This window comes from Platalea leucorodia (genome assembly GCF_965183815.1).
Source record: "Platalea leucorodia genome assembly, chromosome: 5".
NCBI classification, from domain to species: domain Eukaryota; kingdom Metazoa; phylum Chordata; class Aves; order Pelecaniformes; family Threskiornithidae; genus Platalea; species Platalea leucorodia.
In genome coordinates, this window is record NC_138827.1 from 80,798,097 (window position 1) to 80,820,781 (window position 22,685).

A 22,685-nucleotide genomic window follows, 5' to 3' on the forward strand; every position below is an offset into this window, starting at 1 on the left:
TCTAATGGTGACCGTAACAATTCACTTGGTGGCTGCTTTTTGTACTGTACACTTGCCTTTTCTGTGTGGCATACAGATGGTAAATCTTTAACAGGTAACTGCTCTCTCATTCCGACAGCTTAACAGCCAAATGACAGTGTTTCATTGTGACATTGGCTGTTTTTCAGTCTTGAAAGCACGAGCAACACTCATGTGTTTTGCCATGAGTATTGCTGCTACCTCTTGAAGTATAGTGATTAACAAGTGTGTTGCATCGTTTCAGGGATCTGCTCTTTACCTGAGAACATGTAAAGATTGAATGGTAGTGGCAGTGGTTAACTTTTGAGTCCTATAACTTGATCTTGAAGCATCATATGCTAAACGTATTTCCTTCTTCCAGTAATGTATACGGAGCAGGATAAGTTGTAAACCTATGAAGTTTTTTCAGAACCACTGAAGTAAATGGTAAAGTTTTAATGGACTTCAAAGAACTGTATGTTTCAGGACTACATTTTACTAACACAGATTTTAGTCCCGTTCTACTTGGCAATCTGGAAGCAGGGCAGACTTCAAACATCTATTCTGCTCCTACCAAAAGTTAACAGAAATGACCTTCCATTTAATCTAGAATTGACCTGAAGTCATTAAAACAAGTTGAGAAGAAGCATCTCTCTCCACAATGCTGAACAGACATGATTTGCTCTTGGTAGTAGGGTAATGTGTAATGGAGGAGCCTGGATATTGATTAGTAAATGACAACTGAGCGTGGAAGTGTTAGCGAGAAAGGGATTTACATAAACATGTGGTGAATCCTCAGGAGGCTAATGCTTCTTTACAGTAAATGCTCTTTTCTGTTGTGTTTATGTGATCCCACAGGAGCTTTAAAGTTCTGGTTCACAAAATTACTTTAATAAACAGACTTCCTCTTATTACTGCTTTGGTTCTGCTGCATACAAGGTGCCATGACTTCAGAAGAAAAAAAGCAGGGTGGGGTAGGGCAGGGAAGAAGTGAGCTGTGATATTTGTAGGGGTAGGGAGGGTTCCTGCTTTCCCTGCCCTAGCTGAATGGATAAATTCCCACAGCTGAAGCATAAGAAAATTGCAAGGTGAGTAAAGTACAGGGGTGGAAGATTTAGATACCAGGCCCAGCCTCAAATTTGGGACCGATGGATATATTCACTTTCAAAGATTCTTCTCCCGCATCCTCTTTGCAATACTGAAAGTGCCAGTTTGCATTTCACTGTTTTGTGTATATTAACTGTGTTCTGTAAATAGAGTTGAAACAAAGTTTTAATTAACCAAAACTGAGATTAGAAATGGGTACTACATATCTTCAGTACAGGCTAATTAATAGACAATACCTAAAAAGGGGTACTGCATCACTTAATCAGGATTTTCCTTGAGTCAAGCTCTATGGCTTGCCACAAATTAAATTCTACTGTAAAAAAAAAAAATCTGGTAAATTATTGCCCACTGAGAAGGTAAACTCACAGTTTTCAGGGAGTGGTGCTGTCTCCATCTCTTTCATTGCTACTGTGACCAGTTTTCTCCATGTGTAATACAGGGCGTTGACTGAAAAATACACCACTTGTGGAATAAACTAATGCTATAAAAGCTAGGTTACAAAGGGAGCTATGTTTAACTTGTGCATTATGCCTTGAGCATGTGAAAAGTGAGAAATGGGTGACAAGTTATTGTGAGAAGGAAGATGACCTTTTGAATTTGAATAACATTTGGTGTGGCCAAATAACATTTGTCCCTCCAGCATTTGAATAGCAAGGGAAAAAAGGTAAGCAAAAGTTCTTTAAAAAAAGGTACAAACCCTAGTCTTCTGTGTATTTCTCTCAATCATATTTCTTGCATTGTACACACAAAGATCTTGCCCCAGAAATGTAGAATGAAAATTGCATGAGTACAGCTCTAGGATGTACAACCTACCTATCACTCTGATTTGTTCACTCCATGTTGATGTGAACTTCTGCTTTCTCTGCAGTCTAAATGAACAAGTCATTTGAATGCTTCTGTGGTTTTAATTACACCAGCAACAGCAGTGAGGCAGCGTAAATACCATACTGCTTGCCCTTGTTTCTTAAGCTCTTCTACTGTCTTGTTTTTTTCCATTCTAACTTACTTTGCTTTCATGGTAGTTTCAATGGAGTTCAAAATGAGACCTAAATTTTGTACAAGTCTGGCAAGTGTAATGTTTATTGTCAGCGTGTGTTTTTTGTTAAAGCACACTGACTTAGACTTGGCCAGTGTCACTAGTCCCTGATGGTGGGCCAAATTCTGTTCTAATGGGATTAGGGCTTGTAGGAGTATGGGGAGGGGAAAGGCTGGCTGGTGAAGCATGCCATCTGGCACCATGTTTTATGGTGCCATTCGTAATAAAGTTTCTACAGTTTTACTTGAAGACTAATTTATTTCTGGTTTCAGAGAAGAATATATATTCTGCTGTTGTCTCTTCCACTAGCCAGACTCATTAGGGTTTGACAAAACTAGCCATGGACAAACTTTTCCATTTTAGGGAGCGCACACTTGATGCAGATTTTTCTTAACATGTGGATTGGTTCTGTTGCTGAGTTATAACTAGTCATGATCTGAAAAGTGGATGGAAGAAGTAAGTGCTCTTCTGACTTTCTTCTGAGAATGCTTTCTTGCTTACAATTCGGTTAATTGGACCACTTAAAGTTTGCTACTTTTTAAAAGAGATGGGCTGTTTTTATCCATGATAATCAAGGTATATTAGTCTGTAATGGCGCAGAGCAAGAAGCAAATAATAGGTTGTATAAGAGATGGCAAAAAGGCCTGAGTTTGCATTTCAAAATAGAAATAACTTTTTCACAAATGCATTAGAGAAACTAGGGACCATTAAGAAATGATGAAGAAGATAAAATTATTAATCACAAAGATACTAAGTGCCTTTCTTCAAATCCTATTTCTATTTAGCAGAAATAAAGTCTGTGTGTGCTGCTGCATGATAAGAGTGTAATGGATGTAAGTAAAAAGAGAACTCCAATGGAACAAATGAAATGCTGCTCGGAAACTCTGCTGACAAATAAATCAACAAGTCCAAACAGTTGTCACCAAAGTGTATCAAGGGAACTAGCAAACTAATTTGCAGTAACAGTGACAGTAACTAGAACCAGAGAAGTGTCTGAAGACTGGAGAGGAGCATGAACAGCTTTTAGGGGAGAAGTCAAGTGCATCTTCTAGTTGGTGGAATATATAATGGAATAAATAATTTATGGAAATCAATAAATGTCTGGAAGGTAATGGAACTGTAAGCAAAAGCACTCACATGCTTCTAGCAAATTAATCTTGCCAAACTTCCTTTGTTTTGCTTTCCTGAATAGTAGTGTACCATTAAAGAGAAAGCAGCAGTGTCCTAAATTCAAAATAGTTCAGAGCGTAACAATTCCAGATAGCAAAGTTGGATGGCTGAATACATATCAACCTTCCTTGAATTTTCACCTTCACTTAAATAAACAGGTTTGACTCATTAACTCTCTATTTGGAACATTCTGCAATTTGGAGACAAAGTAAAATACACCCAATTTGCATCCTGCTCAAGGAAAGAGTCTGTATGAGGAGTGGCTGGTCTTTCACATAGCTGTATCAGTCTGTTAGAAAGCTGGTAATTTTCATGAGCGTTCGTAATTACTTAGTGCCTTTTTATATGGTGGATGCTACTTATGGGAGGTCTGTGGAAAGATATAATCTGAGAGCATAATGTATTAGTTTCTAGATAGATAGCTGTAAGAGTGCAAAATCTACAGAATTACTTCTCAGTTGGTTTTAGTGTTTGACTCTGTGGAAAAAAGATATGCAGGCTGGAGCAATTCAGTATAGGTGCTAATAAGAAGCAAAACTTTCTGGGTTACCTCTGCAAAGGTGTGAGATAAAGTTTTTATTCCCTTGATTTGCTTCTTCAAAAGTGTGTGCAGGAAATGAGTACCTAAGTCTGAGCTGCACCCCACATTCAGTCAAAGCATATCTTATTTAAAAAGAATGCTAAATTTTAACAAGTTTATTAGATACAATAATAAAAGGCAAAGGGAAGTGGATTGTCAGAAGGGAACTCAGAGATGGGTCATACGTGTGTGGTTTTTGTTTTTTGTTTTTTAAACAGAAAGCCATTCAGGTTTCCATCAGGAAAGAACTGAGATTCATACTAATTCTCTGTTGAATACGAATATAGAGTGTAATATTCCATATAATGGCAGCAGCAGATTTCTACAACAGAAGTAAATGAGCCTCATAAATCTGTACCTGGCTAGCTGCATTATCTGCAGCTTTGTATTAGTGGTCTTAAAGTCCCATATTTTTTTATTTAGGGTAGAATTTTGGGAACCTGAAACTCCTTCAGCTTTGAAGCATTCAGTAAATGAGTACTTTTCATTTTAAGCACTGCATGTGGCATACTTATTTTTCAGGGTTTGCTATCTTGCTTTTGTCTGTGTTGCCAGTCATTCTGGGTTTTGTGTTCCTGCATGTTGCTGGTTTTTGACTCTGTAATACTTTTATAAGTATTTAGCAAGTGATAATAGCTGTAAGTCACAGCTGAGTATGCCTGCCTATTGGATTTAGTTTTCCCACAGCAAGACTTCATGGCCTGGTACGCTGAAATATGAGCTTGCATACAGTTTCCTTGCTGAGGAGAAGAATAATGGACTGCAAAACACATTCTGTTGCTATTAGCTTTTCAAGTGGATTGAGCTATTCATTGGAAAAAGAGTGTGCTACAGCAATTAAGTTCATCCCTACGCTCATTCGGCTTGCCATTTCCAAAAATGAGATGGACGTCTATTTTGTGGAGGCTAATGTTTTATTGATGGTAGAAATTATTAACTAAAACTGAAGCTGAAAACGTGCAAGGAATGGAGGTTTGGAGCACAGCATGAGACTGTAGAGGAATTCTTTAACGTAGGTATTAAGTCCCTTATGACTCTGTCATACACTGAAATGGTTAAAGCACTCTTCGTGGCAAATGGGAAGGCAGAAAACCTTTGGCTTTCACACTCTGCTGCTTATTTTATGTATAGATAGAACCTCACTGCTGAGACAATGGTGGTCAGTGAAAGAAGTTACTCATTTCAAAACAGCTTTGTAAACACTGTGCATCAAAGAATGCTTTTCAGCATTTAATGTTTGCTAGATTCTTTGTCTTCTCAAATGAGCATCTCTATACATATGATCTCAGATAGGGAGCTTTAAGTCCAAGTGAATATTTTGTTACTCTTGGAGGAGAAGGGGTAATACATATGATTTGGACTATGGTGAACTGGTAGGGTCAGTATGGCAGAGTGCCTTTTGAAGATGAAAAGGAAAATATTTATCAGAGGACCTTATTTTATCTTTCAGGTTACCAAAGGCATTTTTCAGCTTAAGCATATCTTTCTGTTAGTTTTCCCCAAAACACTGCCATGAAAATGCAGTGGAGTCTCTCCAGTCTGGGCGCTTTGGCAGTGTTTTTCAAGTTGAGGAAATTGACACTACAAGAATTTAGTTGTCAATGCCATAGGTGTTCTTTGGGTGTAGGAACTGAATAGTTGTTCTGTTCTTCATTATATTTTAATGTATACACTGAATGTTTTTCAGGAACTCCAGGAAAGAACTTAACGACATACGGTTTGAGTTTACTCCAGGCAGAGGTAAGGCTCCTTCAATTGAACTATTCTCTTATTGCTCAAAAAGGTATTTCAGAAATTGATTACTGCTTATGGTTAATCCAAACTACTTCTCTGGAATGTTTGCTATTGTGCAGAGCTTTATATTGAACTTCTCTTTAACAAGAATAGCAGATGTATGTAAATTCTAGTGGCAAGGTTGCATAATCTATAGTATGTATTAGAAGACTTGATCCACAGTATAGTTTATCAATTTCATGTCTTACCGAAATTATCTGTGCGGTATATAAGATCTTGCATAGCAATATTTAAAACTTTGGAATTTCCATTTTCACATTTGGAAAACATCGTAGGAAACAGAATATAGTAGCCCTAAAGGTGTATATGGTGATGGTGGTAATATTTGAGTTCCTTTCCCCTTTGTAATAAAAGAAGTTCTGTTAACAAGTATGAAGTACACACCATTTTTCAAATGCTGTCTTCAACTGAAAGTTGAGTTGCATCTCTAGTTTTGGTATCATCACCAGAAAGAAATTCTGGCATTGAAACTTTAAACTCTACTGCATGCTTTTAGAACTGTATTGGCTTTCCAGGGCTAAGAGTTGTAAGAACTCATAAAACTACTTTTGTTTGAAGAAAACGAAGTATTACTGGGATAAAATGCACAGGAGGCTGATATGTTGAGTAAGAAGGTATCATCCTTGTTACATAGCAACCCTTTGAACTACGAACACATTTCATGTTTCTCAGAAGTCAGTGTTCACTATATTTAGAATAGCCTTCAAAGGGTTTCCACCTAAAAATGAATCCAGATTGGAAAAGGTGTCTCTTTTCCTGTAAATCATAGTGTCTTTCATGTGCAGTAGTTCTGTGCATGGATGCAATCTGTTGTCTGCCTGCATTTCTCATTGATTTCGGCAATGGGTAATCACGAAAGAGATCTCTTACTTAACTGGGCACAGAGCATGCTGGTTTAGTCACTTGTCAAAAGAATTACTGAAATACTCTCTAAGCAGTTACATAAGCCATTCAAGAATTCTTCCGTGGCCAAAAAATAGAGGATACGGCATAGTAAGGTACACCAGGACTGTTCCTAGTAGTCAGTCACTGAGGCAGCCAGAAGGCGGCTATGATTCTCATCTTCAGAGCTCTCCAGAAATTACAGCTAGCTCAGCTATTGTTTTTCACCTGTGTGTGTTTCCTGAGGAAATGATGCAACTGTGTAACTGCCTCAAAGCAGGCACTCCATGCAGATATTTGGTGTTGAGGCCATATTACAGTGAGACGTAGCTGGAATTTAGGCTTGTTCCTGCTGTTCCCTCCTGCTTACCTCTAAGCCTTCTAAAGTCTTTATCCAGGAGCAAGTACTAGTCACAGGGATTTAGGAATTAACCCACTCGGGTACAGCGATTGATGCAAAATTGATCCAAAGCTGTGAATTTCCTGGGTCACAGTACTTAAAAGCTATTTTAAGCCTAAAGCTCAAAATAATGACTGTTCATGTAGCTCCTTTTTTCCACTGGTAACAAGCAAGAAAGCCTATATAGCACGTCTCTATCTAGATATGTAGAACAATGGAGGGGATAAAGAAAACAGTGAAAACAACACCAAAACAGAGTTTATTTTCTTGGTTGTGAAGATACTGAACTTGTAAACTGTATAGGAGTACGTAGTTAGATAATAGGGGAGAAATGCTAGTGGCCAAGAGAGGTCTGTAGGGGGTTTGCAATGAATCAAATCATCACCTCATGCGATTTGCTGTGCAGAGGTTGATAAGATAATTATCTTTTTTCCTCCTAATTAAAGATGATTTTGAATTCAAGCCTGCCTCCATGGGTGTTTTGGAACAAAAATATATTTTTGTTAAATTGCATTGGATGACTGATAGTTTTTGTTGTTTTTGTGGGCTCTCATACTTATTCATTTCACCTTTTGGACAGACACAGCAGATGGCGTTTCTCAGGAGCTGTTCTCTGCAGGCCTGGTTGATGGCCATGATGTAGTTATAGGTAAATTACATTTTTGTTTGCAATTATGCTCTTGTGACAAGTTTGTGTTAAATGGATGTGAAAAATGTTTTCTCTAATGCTGGTTTTCACAAAATCCTTTTTGTCCTAATTTTGCTTTCATGTATGCATAGTTCAATCAACAAGCCAATTTTGATAGCAGTCCAAGGATTGCTTTTGGAAGTCAGAACTCTTTAGTGGTTTGAGAGGGATGATATAATATAGATCTCCTGCAGGATTATTTACAATTCAATGATTGATCATTTTTGAACTAACTTAATTTTTTTTTGTTTAACAATAAAATGATTTTTCGGTAGGATTTTGCAAAGTATGCTTTGGCAACTCTGAAGTTAGTAAGTATTCTGCTTGGGTTCATGGAAGCAGAAGCAAGCCAGAGCTCAGGATCTATAGAAATTTCACCTAGAGATATTATTTCTATGGTAAAAAAAGATAACCAGAAATGTTTTCTGGCTGCTGAGAGGAAAGATACTTCTCTATTTTTCTATTCTATGCCTCAGTAATTTTTAGATTTATTTTTTTTTAATGAAATTCGGTGCCTGGCAAAGATGATTAATTTGGAAGTGCTTATTTCCCTGCAGTTCCTTCTCTTCTTCTGGTTGCTTAAGACCAGTAGATATATAGTTAACAAAATCAGAGCGGGGATAGTACATGCTAAATGTGTGAGAACTGAATCGAGGAATACTAGCAAATCAATCTTTCTGTTGTGGTCAAAGACGTTCATATCAGTTGGTTCAGATATCATTACCAAACTCCTCAGTGATATGGAGAATGTTTTACAAATCCGTAAGTTCATGTGACTTTCCTGGAAGATTACCTAAATATATTCTCAGTACCTTTGTAGGGTAGTTAAAATATTTCAGAGAGAAGCCAATACTTTTTGCTTTTTTATGTTCAGAATACAGGTTGATTCTAGCTGACCTAAGAAACAAAAGCCCTACCTATGCTTTTAGTTTAATTTCTAAAGAAAAAGTACTTAGGGGAGGTTTGCAGATGCTACAGGCTAGTAGGCATTCTTCCTGTAAAGTCACTTCTACTGCACTGTTTCTGTAAGGGTTCAGGGGAGAGGGGTAGCTTGGCCTTAGTTTGTTGCCTTTTAAACATCCAGTATGAAAAATGTCATTACCATACTGCTGATGATGTTTTTGTTAAAATTTCATTGCCACAAGATACCTTACTTCATTTAGAAATAATAAATAAATGATTTTTTTCTGGCTAAGAGAAGAATTGTTATCTGTTGGCTATCCCACCTGCCTGGGCAGTCAGCTGGCACTCTGTGTTGCATGGAAGTCAGAGTCACAGCTGGCGATGCTGCAGTGCAGGTCCTGCTGGGACCAAGTGAGACCCCTTTTCCCTTCTTCACTCTTCCCTCTTCCCTTTGCTGCAAAGTTCTCTTCCAACGCAAAGTGCCAGTACTTCTGTGGAAATGGCACCATGAATGGGATTTGTACCATCTTTTGGGGGAGTGATGAGAGGCAAATGAAGATAGATATCCCTCATGGCCTTAGTGATGGGACTTTAAATAAGTAAGGTTTTGCCTAGCAGGCTCGTTTAGAGACAATGTCTAGTTAATAATAAAAGTTTATTTCCTTGCTTAGTTCCTGCTTTGAATTACATCAGACTTTGATTTTTAGCACTATGGTGATGGTTCTTTCTGTTCTTTCCTGTTTATCTTTTTACTGTGGTATTAAAAAAAAAAAAAAAGGAAATAAAACTTCTTGTATATCATGAAAGCATTCAACTTAAATGTAATTTTATTAATTATAATCAGTCTATGTGTTGATTTTTCTGTGATAGTGTAACTTAACCTCAAGTTCCACAGCCACAAATTCTTGCATGACTTTGTACTATAATTTTCACTTGTGTCTGCTTGACCCATGAAGTTGTTAAAATTTTCAAATATGTTTGGACATGGTTATCTTCCTATAAAATGACTGTAGATTTTATGTTTTACTGAAAGAGGTGTTCTGCTAAATGCAATGTTACTTTTAACTAAAAAAAAATTAAAGTTGGGCTTAAGTTAGAATATGTTTGTGATTTGCTTTGGGAAAACTGCATGGAATAAAACAACTTGCATGCGAATTTCATAATTTCACTGTAGCAGTGCAGTCCTAAGAAATACTTCAGTCCCTTAGTTTAAAGCAATAGGTCATATAACAGAGCAGATGGTGCTGAAAATGTAAATCTGCTTACAAAACTAATTTTCTCTGTAAAATGATTTTGCCACCTTGTTCACTCGAAATTAAAAGGTATAAAATCTTACTATATAGGAAGAGGGGAATAGTATAGAAGAACTTGGTTAACCTTCTTCACCAGAAGAACTGATTCCATTAGCTTCCAGATTGAAAGCAGCTGATAAATTACCTTTCATTTTTCAGCTGAAGCATGCAGAAATTCAGCCTCTATAACAAGAACGAAAACTAAGTTCTGAGATAGTCTCATAAAAGTTGTTCCTGTAGTTTCTTTTAATGGATGTTGGAACGTGTAGAGGCTGGGAGAAAAAAGAAAGGTGAAAATACCTGTGCTTATGTTGAACTCAACAATTTGTTGGCGTAACAGCTGATTTTCTGAAAGGACACTTGAATAGGAGTCAGCAAAAGCTGTTGTGGAAAGTATGGCCATGGCACACGTGAGCTGAAGCTGTTAGTGGGGACCAGGTGATGTGGACGTTCTATAGAATTTGCTGCTAAGCATCAACATGCTTCACCTTTTGAGTCTTGCTGGATTTGCTTCACTTAACACAGGCTTCCCAGGAAGATTTCCATTCTGATAAGCAATAAGTTCAGCTACCTGTTCTGCAGGGAAGCAAAAATCCCATCTTGCATGTTCCGTTCTGGCTACGATTGACTGGTTTCTATTCTTATTGACAGCAGCATTGTTTCACAGGAGGTCCCTAGAGCAAGGGAATCAGTGCAGAGAATTTTGTTTAAAAGCAGACTAGTGTTTGTGTTTGCAGAGGGGAATGAGTCTTGGAGCTTATTTGTAGGCATTGGTATCTAGCTGATGAGGTATTTTTATGCAGTACTGAAACAGCTATGTTAAATCATATGAAAGATCTGGGATATTTTCAAAATACATTTTGAGATGAAATATGTCTCTGTGTGTATATGCCACATATGTATATTAGCTAGTAAACATTTAGTAATGCTTTATTATATTTTTGATACCATAAAGGAAACTCAAATCATATCAACAGTCAGTTCTGTTGAAAATCACATAGCTGCAATCCTACTTCACTGGTGTATACAATGTGAATATAATTTCTGCAAAGCCTTAGGCTGTAGTTAATCTTCTAGAGGCCTTGCTTAAATTTCAGAACCTAAAGGTGTATTTACAGTTATCAAATTGCAGTGTATATATAAAAAAAAATCTTCGCTTCCTGAATACTGCTTAAATAAAAGCCTTGATATCCATGCCATCAAGAAATGTGCAGTTGCCCTTCACTATATTAATGTGCCTTTATTTTAGGTATTTTTGTCAAAAAGTATCTGTGAATACCTTGAGCATCATGGAAGATGTACCTTCACTTTTAAAGACACCAGACATTAACTACCGGTAAATGGATATCTGTCTTTGGTGTTGGAGCCAGACCCAGGTATCCACTTAGTAACCAGAGGAACAGCTTTTAGTTAGGCAAAACAAAAGCTTCCTGCTGAAACTCCTGATGTGTTTAGAAGAACCAGCTGAAAACCCAAATGATCATACTTTGAAATGAGATCATATTTTGAAAGTAGCAAGCTCTTTCATCAACATCTTGAATATTTTCGTAGATGTGTGAATACAATAGATGCCATGATAGTTTGACTAAGGGTTTTGGGGTTGTTGGATTTGGGGGGTGGGGAGGGCAGGGAGCAGAATAGCCTTTTTATTTGGTGCAGTTACTGCAGTATGTAGCCAAGACTTAAATTGGCATCTAGAATAAAAAAAAAATCATGGCTGTGCGTGGGTTATTTGGCTATGAGTGCAGAGAACACGTATCTGACCAAATCCAGAATGACATTATTTCAAGGGATGTTAAACAGTAAGTAATATGTGTGGGTCCCAATTAATCACAGTATTAAAGCATTTGAAATTGAAACAGCTGACTGTCTTTACAGTATCATGTCTGCTGATGCTGAAGGTACTTTCATACTAAAATGGAACGATGAAAAAGCAGAAGCCCAGTTTATTAGAATATTGTCTGTAACAACATCTTAACTCATAGTGGCACTGATAATCCAATTCATAGAAAAGCCACAGAGTTACACAGTGAATATCCTTTTGCTTTCCTTGGTTTTGCTCTGCGTTTGCTTATACCTAGTTTACTTTGCTGTCTTGTTAGATTAATCATCTTTGAAACTGAATGAAGTGATGCCTTTTGTTGAACTGATTCCGGCTTACCATCTTACTGTAATCAGAAAATGGGATAGTGCTGCACAAGTAGAAAACATATTGCATTAATTTATATCATCAAAGAGCAGTAGTGTTCCCAGGGGTAGGTGACTTGGGTAGCACTACCATTTCAAGGCAGCATAGGTTTGTCATTTAATATCAGTAATGTTTTGAGATGCACTGATTTTTGTAATCTTTGAGGGAATCTGTTAGAAAGTTTTGTTTTTTCTTGTGCCTGTTTATTCTTGTGGTTCAAACTGATTGAAATAACTGAAGTTTTAGTTAAGTGTGTCATGTTTTTATGTGTTCCAAAGCTCAGTGTACCCATAAACTTTCTAATGAGGAAATGCCTTTATAGACCCTAACAATTAATTTCAAACGATAGACTAAATACTTTGTGTTTACTTTTCAATGTATGATCCAAAAAGAAAACTTACAGATTTAAAGAAAACCTGACTGTATTTTAAGACATTTTGTAGAAACACTTGTGCCTTCAACGTGTGCGCATAACTCCATATCTCTTTAGCAAGATATGCACATGCATTACAGATAGGAGAATATCTCTAAAATCCCCAGGGTTTAACTAAGGACTTAAATATTTCAACACATCTGGCTCATTTAGAGCTAATGCATTGAAGGGTGACTCATAATGACTAGACTGCCGGGAGTTCTGGAAGCTTGAGGTGCACCCGCAGGTAATCAAGCTTTGCATCTAATTGCGCCTTCAAAGTTATTTTAGCTATATGTGTTGTAGGTAAAAGGTGCACTTGAGAAAGTATATTGTGTGAAACTGGCTGGTTTCATGCAAATTCCCACCTTGCTGAATTTTCAGTGTGGTGGAAACTTAGAGGTTCAAGGTGAAAAAACGAATATTGTGTTAGACGAATAATCACCACTGCTTTAATTGTAGTTGTGGCAGAACTATAAATATGTCCAAGCATGCAAATTATTCTCTACACATATATGTGTATTCATGTATCATAGTAAACGTGCTTATCTTACAGCCGTGATCAAGTAAATAATAATTTTTAGTTACTTTAAGAAAAAGAAAAAAGGTGGAATTGGCAGTTGCCTTCAAAGTAAGTTCCTTTTTTCAGCATGCGGTCCACCAGTTCCTACTTAACTGCGTAAATGAGGAATAAATCCATCTGTTTACATCTATTTATTAGTGGGCTTAGTTTGGGTTTTGCCTGATACAGTAGGTGATAAACTCTTAGGCCTGAAGTGTGTTCCCTGCCCTCATAGGTCTGAATTGTAGTTTTGAGGTCTTTCCTTTCTAGTTTTTTTAAAAAAAAAAAAAAAAAAAAAAAAGACAACCCTGAATTTGAATCAGAAATTGCAAAGACAGCAATGTAAGTTATGTTCCTCTTTTCAATAGTAATTTAGTTGCTGTTATTTGTTTCCTTGGCATTCACTTCTCTGGTGGTTACTATGTCAAAATAAAGATTTATTGAGGTTCTTCGAACTAGAGGTAGTCCGTATCAGAACCTAACTCCTGCACATCAGGGAGTCTTTTCTAAATACATTTTTCCTTGTTTCAAGTTTCAGATATAAGATGTTGAAGTAGCCTGGCTGCTATTTCATCTTCTTAATAGTTTTGTCAGAATGATATCTATAATTCATAGCAGAACTCGGGACAGGAGGAGTTGTGAAGATCTGATGGGGAGAGGAGATTACCAAGTAATAATATGCATAGCAGAATGTGACCTGCCTTATTTCTGCATAGACCTACATTTCAACTCGAATCCAGCATGATGAAGGTATTTGTTAGAGCTGTCTTCAGTATCTTGATGACTATCAAACTGTTGTCAAAACCTTTGTCTGAAAGCTAGCACTTGCTTTCTACATTCAGTCACTGGCAAACAATTTTTTCAACCTTGTATCTGACTCATTCTTTTGTATAGAGAATTTATGAGCACAATTTACTGTAATATCTCAGGCTTGTTAAATATCCCTACTAGCAATGTTGGGCAGCAGGTCTAAATTTTTATTTTAAATGTTCATTTGAGACTAGACTGAGGTTTAGAATGCTCAGGATGATCAAAATGCTTTTCTCAAAATGAAGGGGAGATTGTGAAATCTGTATATACTCCCCCCTCATCTTTCTGGATAAGCTACCCCATTAAACACATGGAGAATCAAGGTCTGAAATAGATAAGCATTTAAGTATCCAAATATATTCTACTTAACTTTTCGTAACACTTTGTTTTAAATGTGCAGTGGTTTGTCTAAGTGTTCTTCACACACTCTGGGGGGAAAAAAATCAATCTGAAATATCAACCTTCTATTTTTTCATAAGTTTCTGGGAACAGTTACAATTTGCCAGTTGTATTAATATTTTAATTTAATCAATAAAAACAGTTATCACAATTTCAGTGGTTTTTATTTTTGTTTTGGGTTTTTTTTTTTGGCTCACAGATTGTGGAACATAAAACATTACCTTGGGATCAAATATCCATACTAGATAATGGAGAATTTGGGAGTTTAATAATGTGTTATTGGAACTGAAATAGGTAGATTTCTAGCACTACCTTATTTCATTTTCCATTTTGATACAGTCCTTCTGTTTCATAAAATATACTGCTTCTATTGGGTGGGAATTTTTCCATCAGCTACCTAAAGAAAAATGAAATCTTGTCTATTACTGTATCAGCCCTTGGTTTTCCAGTTTTTGTCTGTGACCCCTGGGTATTAATACCCCATGTTAATGGATCTCAATGTGAAGTCATTTGAGGTCTACTGTTGTTCCATAAACTCTTTTATTTTTTCAGTTTGAGCAAGGATAAATATTTAAAGTCTTTATTTGTCTGTAGAGTTCAATCAGGAATATATGTCCTGATGTCTCTTCCATGCCTTTGCCTGTTCCACTCTTGAACAACATAGCATAACTGGTTAGTTGTTAAAGCTTTGGTCCCACTTCTCCCCCCTTCCTCGTTTTTTGGAACAAGATACCCTGATGCCAAACTACTAGTTAATGTCCTTAAAAATGTCTAAAAAGACGTGAACTAGCCTAAACCTTGGTTGTCTGTATAGAACAAATTAATTAATACCTAAGTTAAATCAGCACAGATTTTGGTACTCACTGGGGGTAGCAGAACCTGTGCCTATGAGTATTCTGTGCATAATTTGAAGTATTGCTTGCCTCCTTTCTTTACTATAGCTGTATGTTGGGCCATTGTTCGGGATGTGAGGATGGTTTTATTTGGTACAGTTCTTCCTCATGCCTTGTACTTCATACACACAAGAAACAGCATACATTCCTGGGTTTACCATGTTTACAATATTGGGGCGCAAAACCCATATGAACCACAGGACTCAAGTGGTTTTAATAATTACTTTAAGCTGTGGGAATTGCTCTGTGAAATTTTAGTCCTGTTCACAAGGATGCTGTAGGAGACCTTTTTCAGTCTCCCAGTGTTCCTTTCAAGGGAGAACTGCTTTGGCCTTCTGTTGTCCTGTAGCTGTCCTCTTTAAGCTGTGTTTTCTGATTGTGAAGCTGCAGATCAAGCTGGTGGATACTAAAGTATCAAATGTTGAAATGGAGATAGTTTCCACTGTCTTTATCTGTACCTACTGATTCAGCAATGTACTTTGAGAATTCAGCCAAATTTGTGAGCCTTAATCTCCCTTTGATAAATTCCTAATGACAGCGTCTTCATAAATAATACATTTCTAAATGTTTTTAATGTTTTTGCCTTATCAGTGTCCAATAGCTTCCTCAGAAGAGAAGCCAGGCTTGCTGTTGATCTTTCTATTTTCTTTTATTTCTTTCTTATAAGAGTCATGTCTAGCTCCTTGCAGTCTTCTAGCAATAAACACTTGTTAGTTAACTGTCACAGATCTCAAAATGCTTTAATATTTCCCTTGCTACTGTTCTCAAGCAACATAAACAAAAGGGATTTTATGACCAGCATCCTGAATGGGTGAACTAATGGAATCACACTGCACTTAAAAGACCTTTTTGACCTTGCTTCGAAAAGCCTTTTAATCCTTCATGCAGACGGTTCGTGATCTATTAGATAATATTAGATAATAAGAAGAAAGTCGGAGATCTGGAGGACTTGTTACCAAAAGCTCTAAAGGTTGATTGCTTTGATTGTTTGCATAATATACTATAAGCCAGGTTTTAAAACTTAGTTTTGATTTTGTTATGAACTTGCAAATGCATGAAAACCACTGTGTAGTATGAAATGTAAATGAATGTATATATTGCAATGAACCTCTTGCAATATGTGAAACCGCCTCAAGAGCGTGCATAATAAATTCAGCCCTTTGGAGGAAAGCCCTACCAGGAGCTGAATTTTCGGGAGTGATAATTCCATCGAAAAGTATTCCTTGTCACTCAGGCATCCTGCTTCCTGAGACCCATGCAGGAGAATACAGCATTAATCCTCAAATCAGCAGACTCCCAAGGCAGTTAATTATGTAGAACTCCATGTATCGGTTGAAAACGGCAAAATAACTGCCTACAGTTGGGGAAGAGGTAATATTTGAAACAATCAGCAGGAAAGCCAATAAATCTGTGGAGCTTTGAGTTTGGCCTCTCTAACAGCAATACCATTGATGAAGTAGGGAGCAGTTGAAGGTGGCTATTTCTTATAGACTGAGTTTTGGACTACATACAAATTATTTCACTTTTCACTTACTAAATATATTTTTCATTTTCTCAGAGCTTATAATTTTTCAGGGTTTTTTGTAACAGTAATTTTGTGTCTGAATAATGTTTTCCTCAGATCTGAATTTCAGGATTACAGTATGCAATAGCTTTGCAAACTGTTGAACCTAAGCATACTGTCAGAGGTTCCCCATCCACTCTTTTCAAAATGGAAAAGCAGATGAATCATTATTCTTTTGAAAGCACCCCAGAAATATCATCTCAGGCTTTAGATTCTGCTTGTGTCTGTGTTTATGCCAGATGGCTCTGGCTCAGTTGGCTGGGTCGGCATTGTACTGGAAATAGTTCTACTGTATTTCATATAGCTTTATTTACTGTCTCATTAATTTTAACTTTTCCAGAAGTTTTCCCTATTCAGAAGCCATTAGGGTTAGGTTTCATGCTGCGTTAAGAATTTTTAATAACCAGGCAGAGTCTTGTCACATTACAGGAGCAAAACAGCTATTTGAGACTGCCCGAAGTATGGTTATTCTTATATTTATTTCTGGTCTTGAAGATAGTCTTTTTTGTTCTGTTACGTCAGCTTATATTGATTACTTATTTCAAAATTATAACTGATGTGGTTGGCCAAAATTGTCATATACCAAGTGTGATTTGTAGTATATTCTACATAAATATGCATGCTAGAGGACTGTAGTTATGTGGGGTTTTTTTATTTATTACATCTGCAATTAGCAGCCTGTGTTTTGTATATTTATATGCTGGGTTTGACCTTTTATCCTATTGCATGTTCTGCAAGTGCAGACACTTATTTTGACAGAGTGGCACAACCATTTGTCACTGAGGAAAACCTGCAAAAGAACCTGAAATGATTTGTGGTACATAGGTTGATTATGTGTCCTTCAGAAGCCTTCTGAAGAAAGTGGAAGGGCACCTCATTTATTGTTGTGAACGACAAAAAGCCTGTTGTGCTAACTGCTGCTACCGTTTGAAGAGGGCTTTTGCTCCAAGGCATGATTTGAAGTATACTCTATTTACTTGAGGTTACTGCTGGCAAAGGTGTTTCCATCACCACTTAATTTTTTCCTGCAGTTATCTTGTTCGTGTTTCTTCTTCTGACTTTTATAGGAGCATGGCCATAACATCTTGAGAAAACACTCTGCAAAATAAAGTTGAGCCTAGTATATTCAGACCTTGTAGAAACAGTGAATTCCCAACAGGATTTGAAATTGTCAATTAGTGCTGCTTGCAGGCAAACTAATCTACCATGAATTTCAGCAGTACAATATCCAAGGCATGACTTCAGAGTACTTTGGAGAAAAATGGCTTTGTCAATAGGAACCGTAGTATACTTGGAGACAAGGTGTAAAGTAGAATCCAGAGACGTATATTTTACAACGCTCTCCAGTTTTCCAAATAATTTAAGTATCAGTGGAGAGAACGATTCCTACCTCTCTAGAAGCTCCTAATGTGAAACTCCTTTTCACTTGAGGGAGAGCATTGCTGTATTACATTGACTTTGTTCACTGACTTGCAACAAAAAAATTGTTGGGAGTGTGGGGGAGGGAGAGGTGGTGAGAGTAGGATGGTTATTTGCCTCCCTAGTGTTTGCAGATGTGGTTGGGTTCATCTGCATTTAGAAACTTTAGGCTCATTTTTCATATTCAAGCCAAATTAAAACTTCGTGCATGAACTGTACTAGGAGGGTTAGTGAGTCTCGACCTAGTAAATAATTTTCCTTGATGAAAAGAGCCTAAATTGAGTAGCTGGGGGAGATGTTCATCAGTAAAGCCTAATAGCAGTTCCACTTAAAAGTAATTGTTTTTCTTTCTTGCCTGATGCGATCAGTAATTCTGAGTAGGGCTGAACAGTAGCAGCAACTGCTTGTGTGTGAGAACATTGTTTGCTGTTGTGAGCGTACGTCTGGCATGAATTTCTTGGTGTCTTTCAGGAGACTTTGCATATTTAGTGGTCCAAACTGTGTAGGTTTAGTAATAGTCCTAAATTTTTAGAAGTATATTCGTAAGAGTGGTAAGTCAGTTATAATAATGCAACTGATAGCTTAATTTAATTGCATCTAAAGTAGGATGAGTATTCCACTCTAGAGTATGTTGTTCTACTTGTAATTTTAAGGATATCTTTACTGTAGTTAAGATGGGATCCCCAAACCTTCTGGAGAAGTAATTGGAAGGCTCTGCAGGCTGGCTTTCAGGAAGGACTTTCAACTGCTTGGATGGCTTCTGCTGCCCGTGCTGCTGGCTCTGTTTCTAGAGGAAGTTAACAAAACGAGAGATGCCATGGGAACCTGCAGTTCCTGCGATACTGCTGGTTTTCCTAGCTGACTCTGTCGGGCCCCAAAAGATTCCACTTACCAGTCGAGCCCAGATCTTCAAGGTGTTTAGCTGCAGAGAGACATGGCCAGTGCTATGTACTTACTGAGGTCCTAGAACCTTTGGCTTGCACTAAGGTGAAAAGGATAATGATTGTCTCATTCCTAAGAAAAATGAACCATATTTTAACTAGTTTCCTGAAATGCAGACTTAGGTATCCAAATTCAGACAGTTGCCTCTAATTGTTGGTCTTGCAGTCTAAATAAGGACAAGACCTAGCAAAACAAAAGCAAGGAGTTAGAAAAATGAAAAAGATACCAACAGGACTGCATGGTTTTGATAGGTAATTACGTGCACATATTTGATTCTTAGTTGATGTTAATTATTTACACTCTCAGATATTGCAGAGAGAGCAGGCCTTTGGGGGAATTTGTGTTCATGGTGGCTTGACTGAATGGGATTAATGACATTATTTTGGCAAAGTCATTTTTATTGCCATTCTGTAAAGATCAGAAAATGTAAAACACAGAGTACCAAAAGTCACAGGTGAAACGCTAGATTTACTTGAAAAATGCTGAATGGTATAATTGAATTTGAAAAGATCCCTCTGTAGGAAACTTGAGGTGTGACTATTTTTTAATGTAAACTTGTGTTCTAATATTATGGACTCTTTGCAGGTCTGCTTTCTCGTTTTCAAGTGTAGCCTGAAAACATCTGGCATTACTCCCACAAATCCTCCTAATCTTCTGTTTGATTAAACATGTCCCACTCTAGTTATGGCCCATCAGAGAAGCAAAAATAAAGCATATTTCAGATGCTTGCTTCGGATGTTTCTCTAGCATTTTATATGTAAAATTTTTTGGCTTGTGTTCATATTAAAAGTAAATACAAGTGAACAAATAAAACTGTGTCCCTGTAGCCTTTTAATGAGCACTGTTCTTTGAAAAGCAGTTTTCTTGAAGAATGATATCCATCTAAAATATCACTCCTTTCTGTTCTGGTGTTTAATTAACAAAAAGAGAAAGTAATTACAATTAAGTATTTACATATATTGCTAGTCTATATTTTGCTATTTTTGCTCTGAAAATTTTCATTTCTTCCCTGGTAAAGAATCAGCAGGAAGGTTAGGGTTTATTAAGATTTTGATACTACCTTTGAAGGCCTCAGTGCTGCTTTCCACTGCAGCATGATAGTTCATTACAACACTTGCTGATAATGAGCTGCTGTTTGTGAGTGCAGGAATAGTAACTTTGCCTAAGGGCAGCTGGACGTTTTTGCATTCAGGCAAAATAGCCAAGCAGCATGCTGACTTGCCTTAGTTATTCTACAGCTGCTCAACATTAAATGAAAGGCTGCCCCTTCTGAAGATGAGCGTGCATTTGAAGCTCATCTTTTTGTAACATTTTATAATAGGTGAAGTTAGAAATCTTTGGATTTAGGACCCAACTCCTATCTGGTTTTGTAGCGGTGTGTCTCCATTTCTGTAAAGCCAGCTAACACTAGCTGGATAATTTGTTCTTTCTTTTTTATTCTTTTTAAAGGCGTTTTTTGTGGGGATTTGGATAAGGCAGAGCTGCTCTAGAGTGCATGATCCTATTTTATAGATTTTTAAGACATAAAGAATTGGAGCTGTTCTATCCTGGCTTCAGGAGCTATGAGGCTGAACACTCCTTTTTGCCTACGTATGAGGCTCTAAGTATTAATTGTAATGAAAAGCATTATCTGTATTTGCATGCATTTTGTCAGGTAGGAGGTATTGCATTAAAGTTGACTTACTGATTGTGGAAGTGAATTGTGTGATTAAAATAAAAACTGTTTGTAATGATTAGAATAAAGAAGATTATGAATAAAGAAGCTTTAAAAACAGAAACACTTTTTATTGTGCTGCTTGTAGTTGAGGTCATTTAACTGTAAGGGTTAATTTTTTTCTTTCCAAAAAGTGTTGTCTACAAAATGTACCTTGTTCTTGCTTTTAAGACTTTTTTTTTGTTTCAAACACCCTTTCATCCCTGGTCACATTTGTTACAGGTGTATAAACAATCCTCGGTGCCATGTCAGTGGTATAAAGAAAGTGAGACCCCTAAAAATTTAATTTGCATTTAACAGTGGTAGATTGGCCTAATTGTTTGTTTACTTCTTTAAATACCCTTGCCAAATACTGTACTGAGGCCAATTTCTGTTACTACATGGTGAATCATATATGATCAGGCATGGTAGGAGTGAAAATTTTATCATCGTGATATTAGAAGATGGAGGAAGTAGGAACCTGAGTTTGTAGCAGTAGGACATTCAACATGCAAATGTTTGCTGTTTATCTTCCACCTTATGAAGTCCGTGGAAGATATTATTTATGGAGAACATCTGGTTTCTTGCTTCTCTGCTTTATGGTACTTACCTACTCAGTGTACTAAGAAATGTCTGCTACTTAATACCTGTTTATTTCCTTTTTAAAATCTTGTCTAAACAGCTCTGCCAAGTGTGCAGTCCTTATCTCGTGCTGATGTCCTGTTGATGACATCTTGTGCTCATAAGTCAGTCTTGAGCAAAGGCTCTCAATGATGCGATCTGATTTAACTCATGGTCTATGACTGTGCAAAGCTGGGGAGCAAGTTTAGTAAGTGTACAAAGCTGAAAGCAGCCAATTTTTTGGTCAGGATTAATGGTAGCAATATTGTAAAAAATAGACCAATTAAAAGCGTGACTTAGGTGTTTTGATAGAAGAAGGGTTTATTATTTTCCTGCCTCCTCCTCTGTTTTCAACGAGTAAATTATTCCCTTCCTTCTGCTTCTGTTAGGGCATACAGCTTCCTCCTCTGGACACTTGGGCTCTGTAGATCTAGTTAAACTGTTTACTGCTGTTAGATCACAAGTCTCAGTCATGCTTACTGAGAGAGTAGTTTGAAGATCAGCTCATTTGTATCACTCTCTTGTTTTTGCTCATTTTTCTTTTGGTAGCAAGCTGTAACAGATCACCAAGAATCTGTGTGGGTACTAATGCCAGCCCAAAAAAGGGACAGAAGCACACACATAAAGGCAGGAGAAACAGAAGTTAAAGGCGACAGTGAGCTCAGCTTTCTCCTAGAAACTTGTGCAGATGGTGGCCCTGGCTATAGTAGAAATATGGTATAAATTATGACAGCCATCAGCTCATCCTTGGCTGCGTCATTCTCCCATTTTACTTGCACTTGCATTTGTGTGATTGTTAATTGTTTATGGAGTAGACTAAGCTAAAAATTAGTAGTTATTTTTTTCTGTCATTTGGTTTTCAGGCAGATTTTTCCCCCGAATCAGTTCACATAGTCGCAAAGTATCAGTGACTGCAGAAGAAAGGAGGCAGGATTTATGGCAGCCCAACTGCCTTCTGACTTTCAAACAACAGCTAGAGAGTGGTTAAATGATTCAAGTGGTAATTTACAGACATGTATGTGTGTAGAATTAAGTAGAAGATTCAACACGAGGTTTGATGTCATGTTGAATGCAATTTTCTGTAAATCATATTTTTTCATACTTTATTTTACAGTTGCTGCTAACTTACAGAAGATAGTGGATGATCCAAAGGCCTTGAAAACATTGACTTTTAAGTTGGTAAGTAAAAGCATGAAGGGAGGAAACTAATTATCACGGTATTCACACAGAGTCTGGATTTTGTCTCATTTACAGCTATTTTGCTGAATAAATGAGTTGACAGATGAAATGATTGAAATTGCCACGTGCAAGAGAAAAAACCTAAGCCCTATTT

At 37.1% G+C, this 22,685-nt stretch overlaps 1 protein-coding gene across 1 annotated transcript in view; it reads left to right on the forward strand.

The window, feature by feature from the left end:
- STK39 (serine/threonine kinase 39) overlaps nt 1-22,685 on the forward strand; it is a gene marked incomplete at its 3' end in the record, with an annotated part of 104,404 nt that overhangs the window by 77,692 nt on the left and 4,027 nt on the right. Inside the window, exons 14-16 of the mRNA XM_082311752.1 lie at nt 5,578-5,630; nt 7,547-7,615; nt 22,467-22,531. Coding sequence (XP_082167878.1) covers nt 5,578-5,630; nt 7,547-7,615; nt 22,467-22,531 — 187 coding nt within the window. The remainder of the gene's footprint in view (nt 1-5,577; nt 5,631-7,546; nt 7,616-22,466; nt 22,532-22,685) is intronic.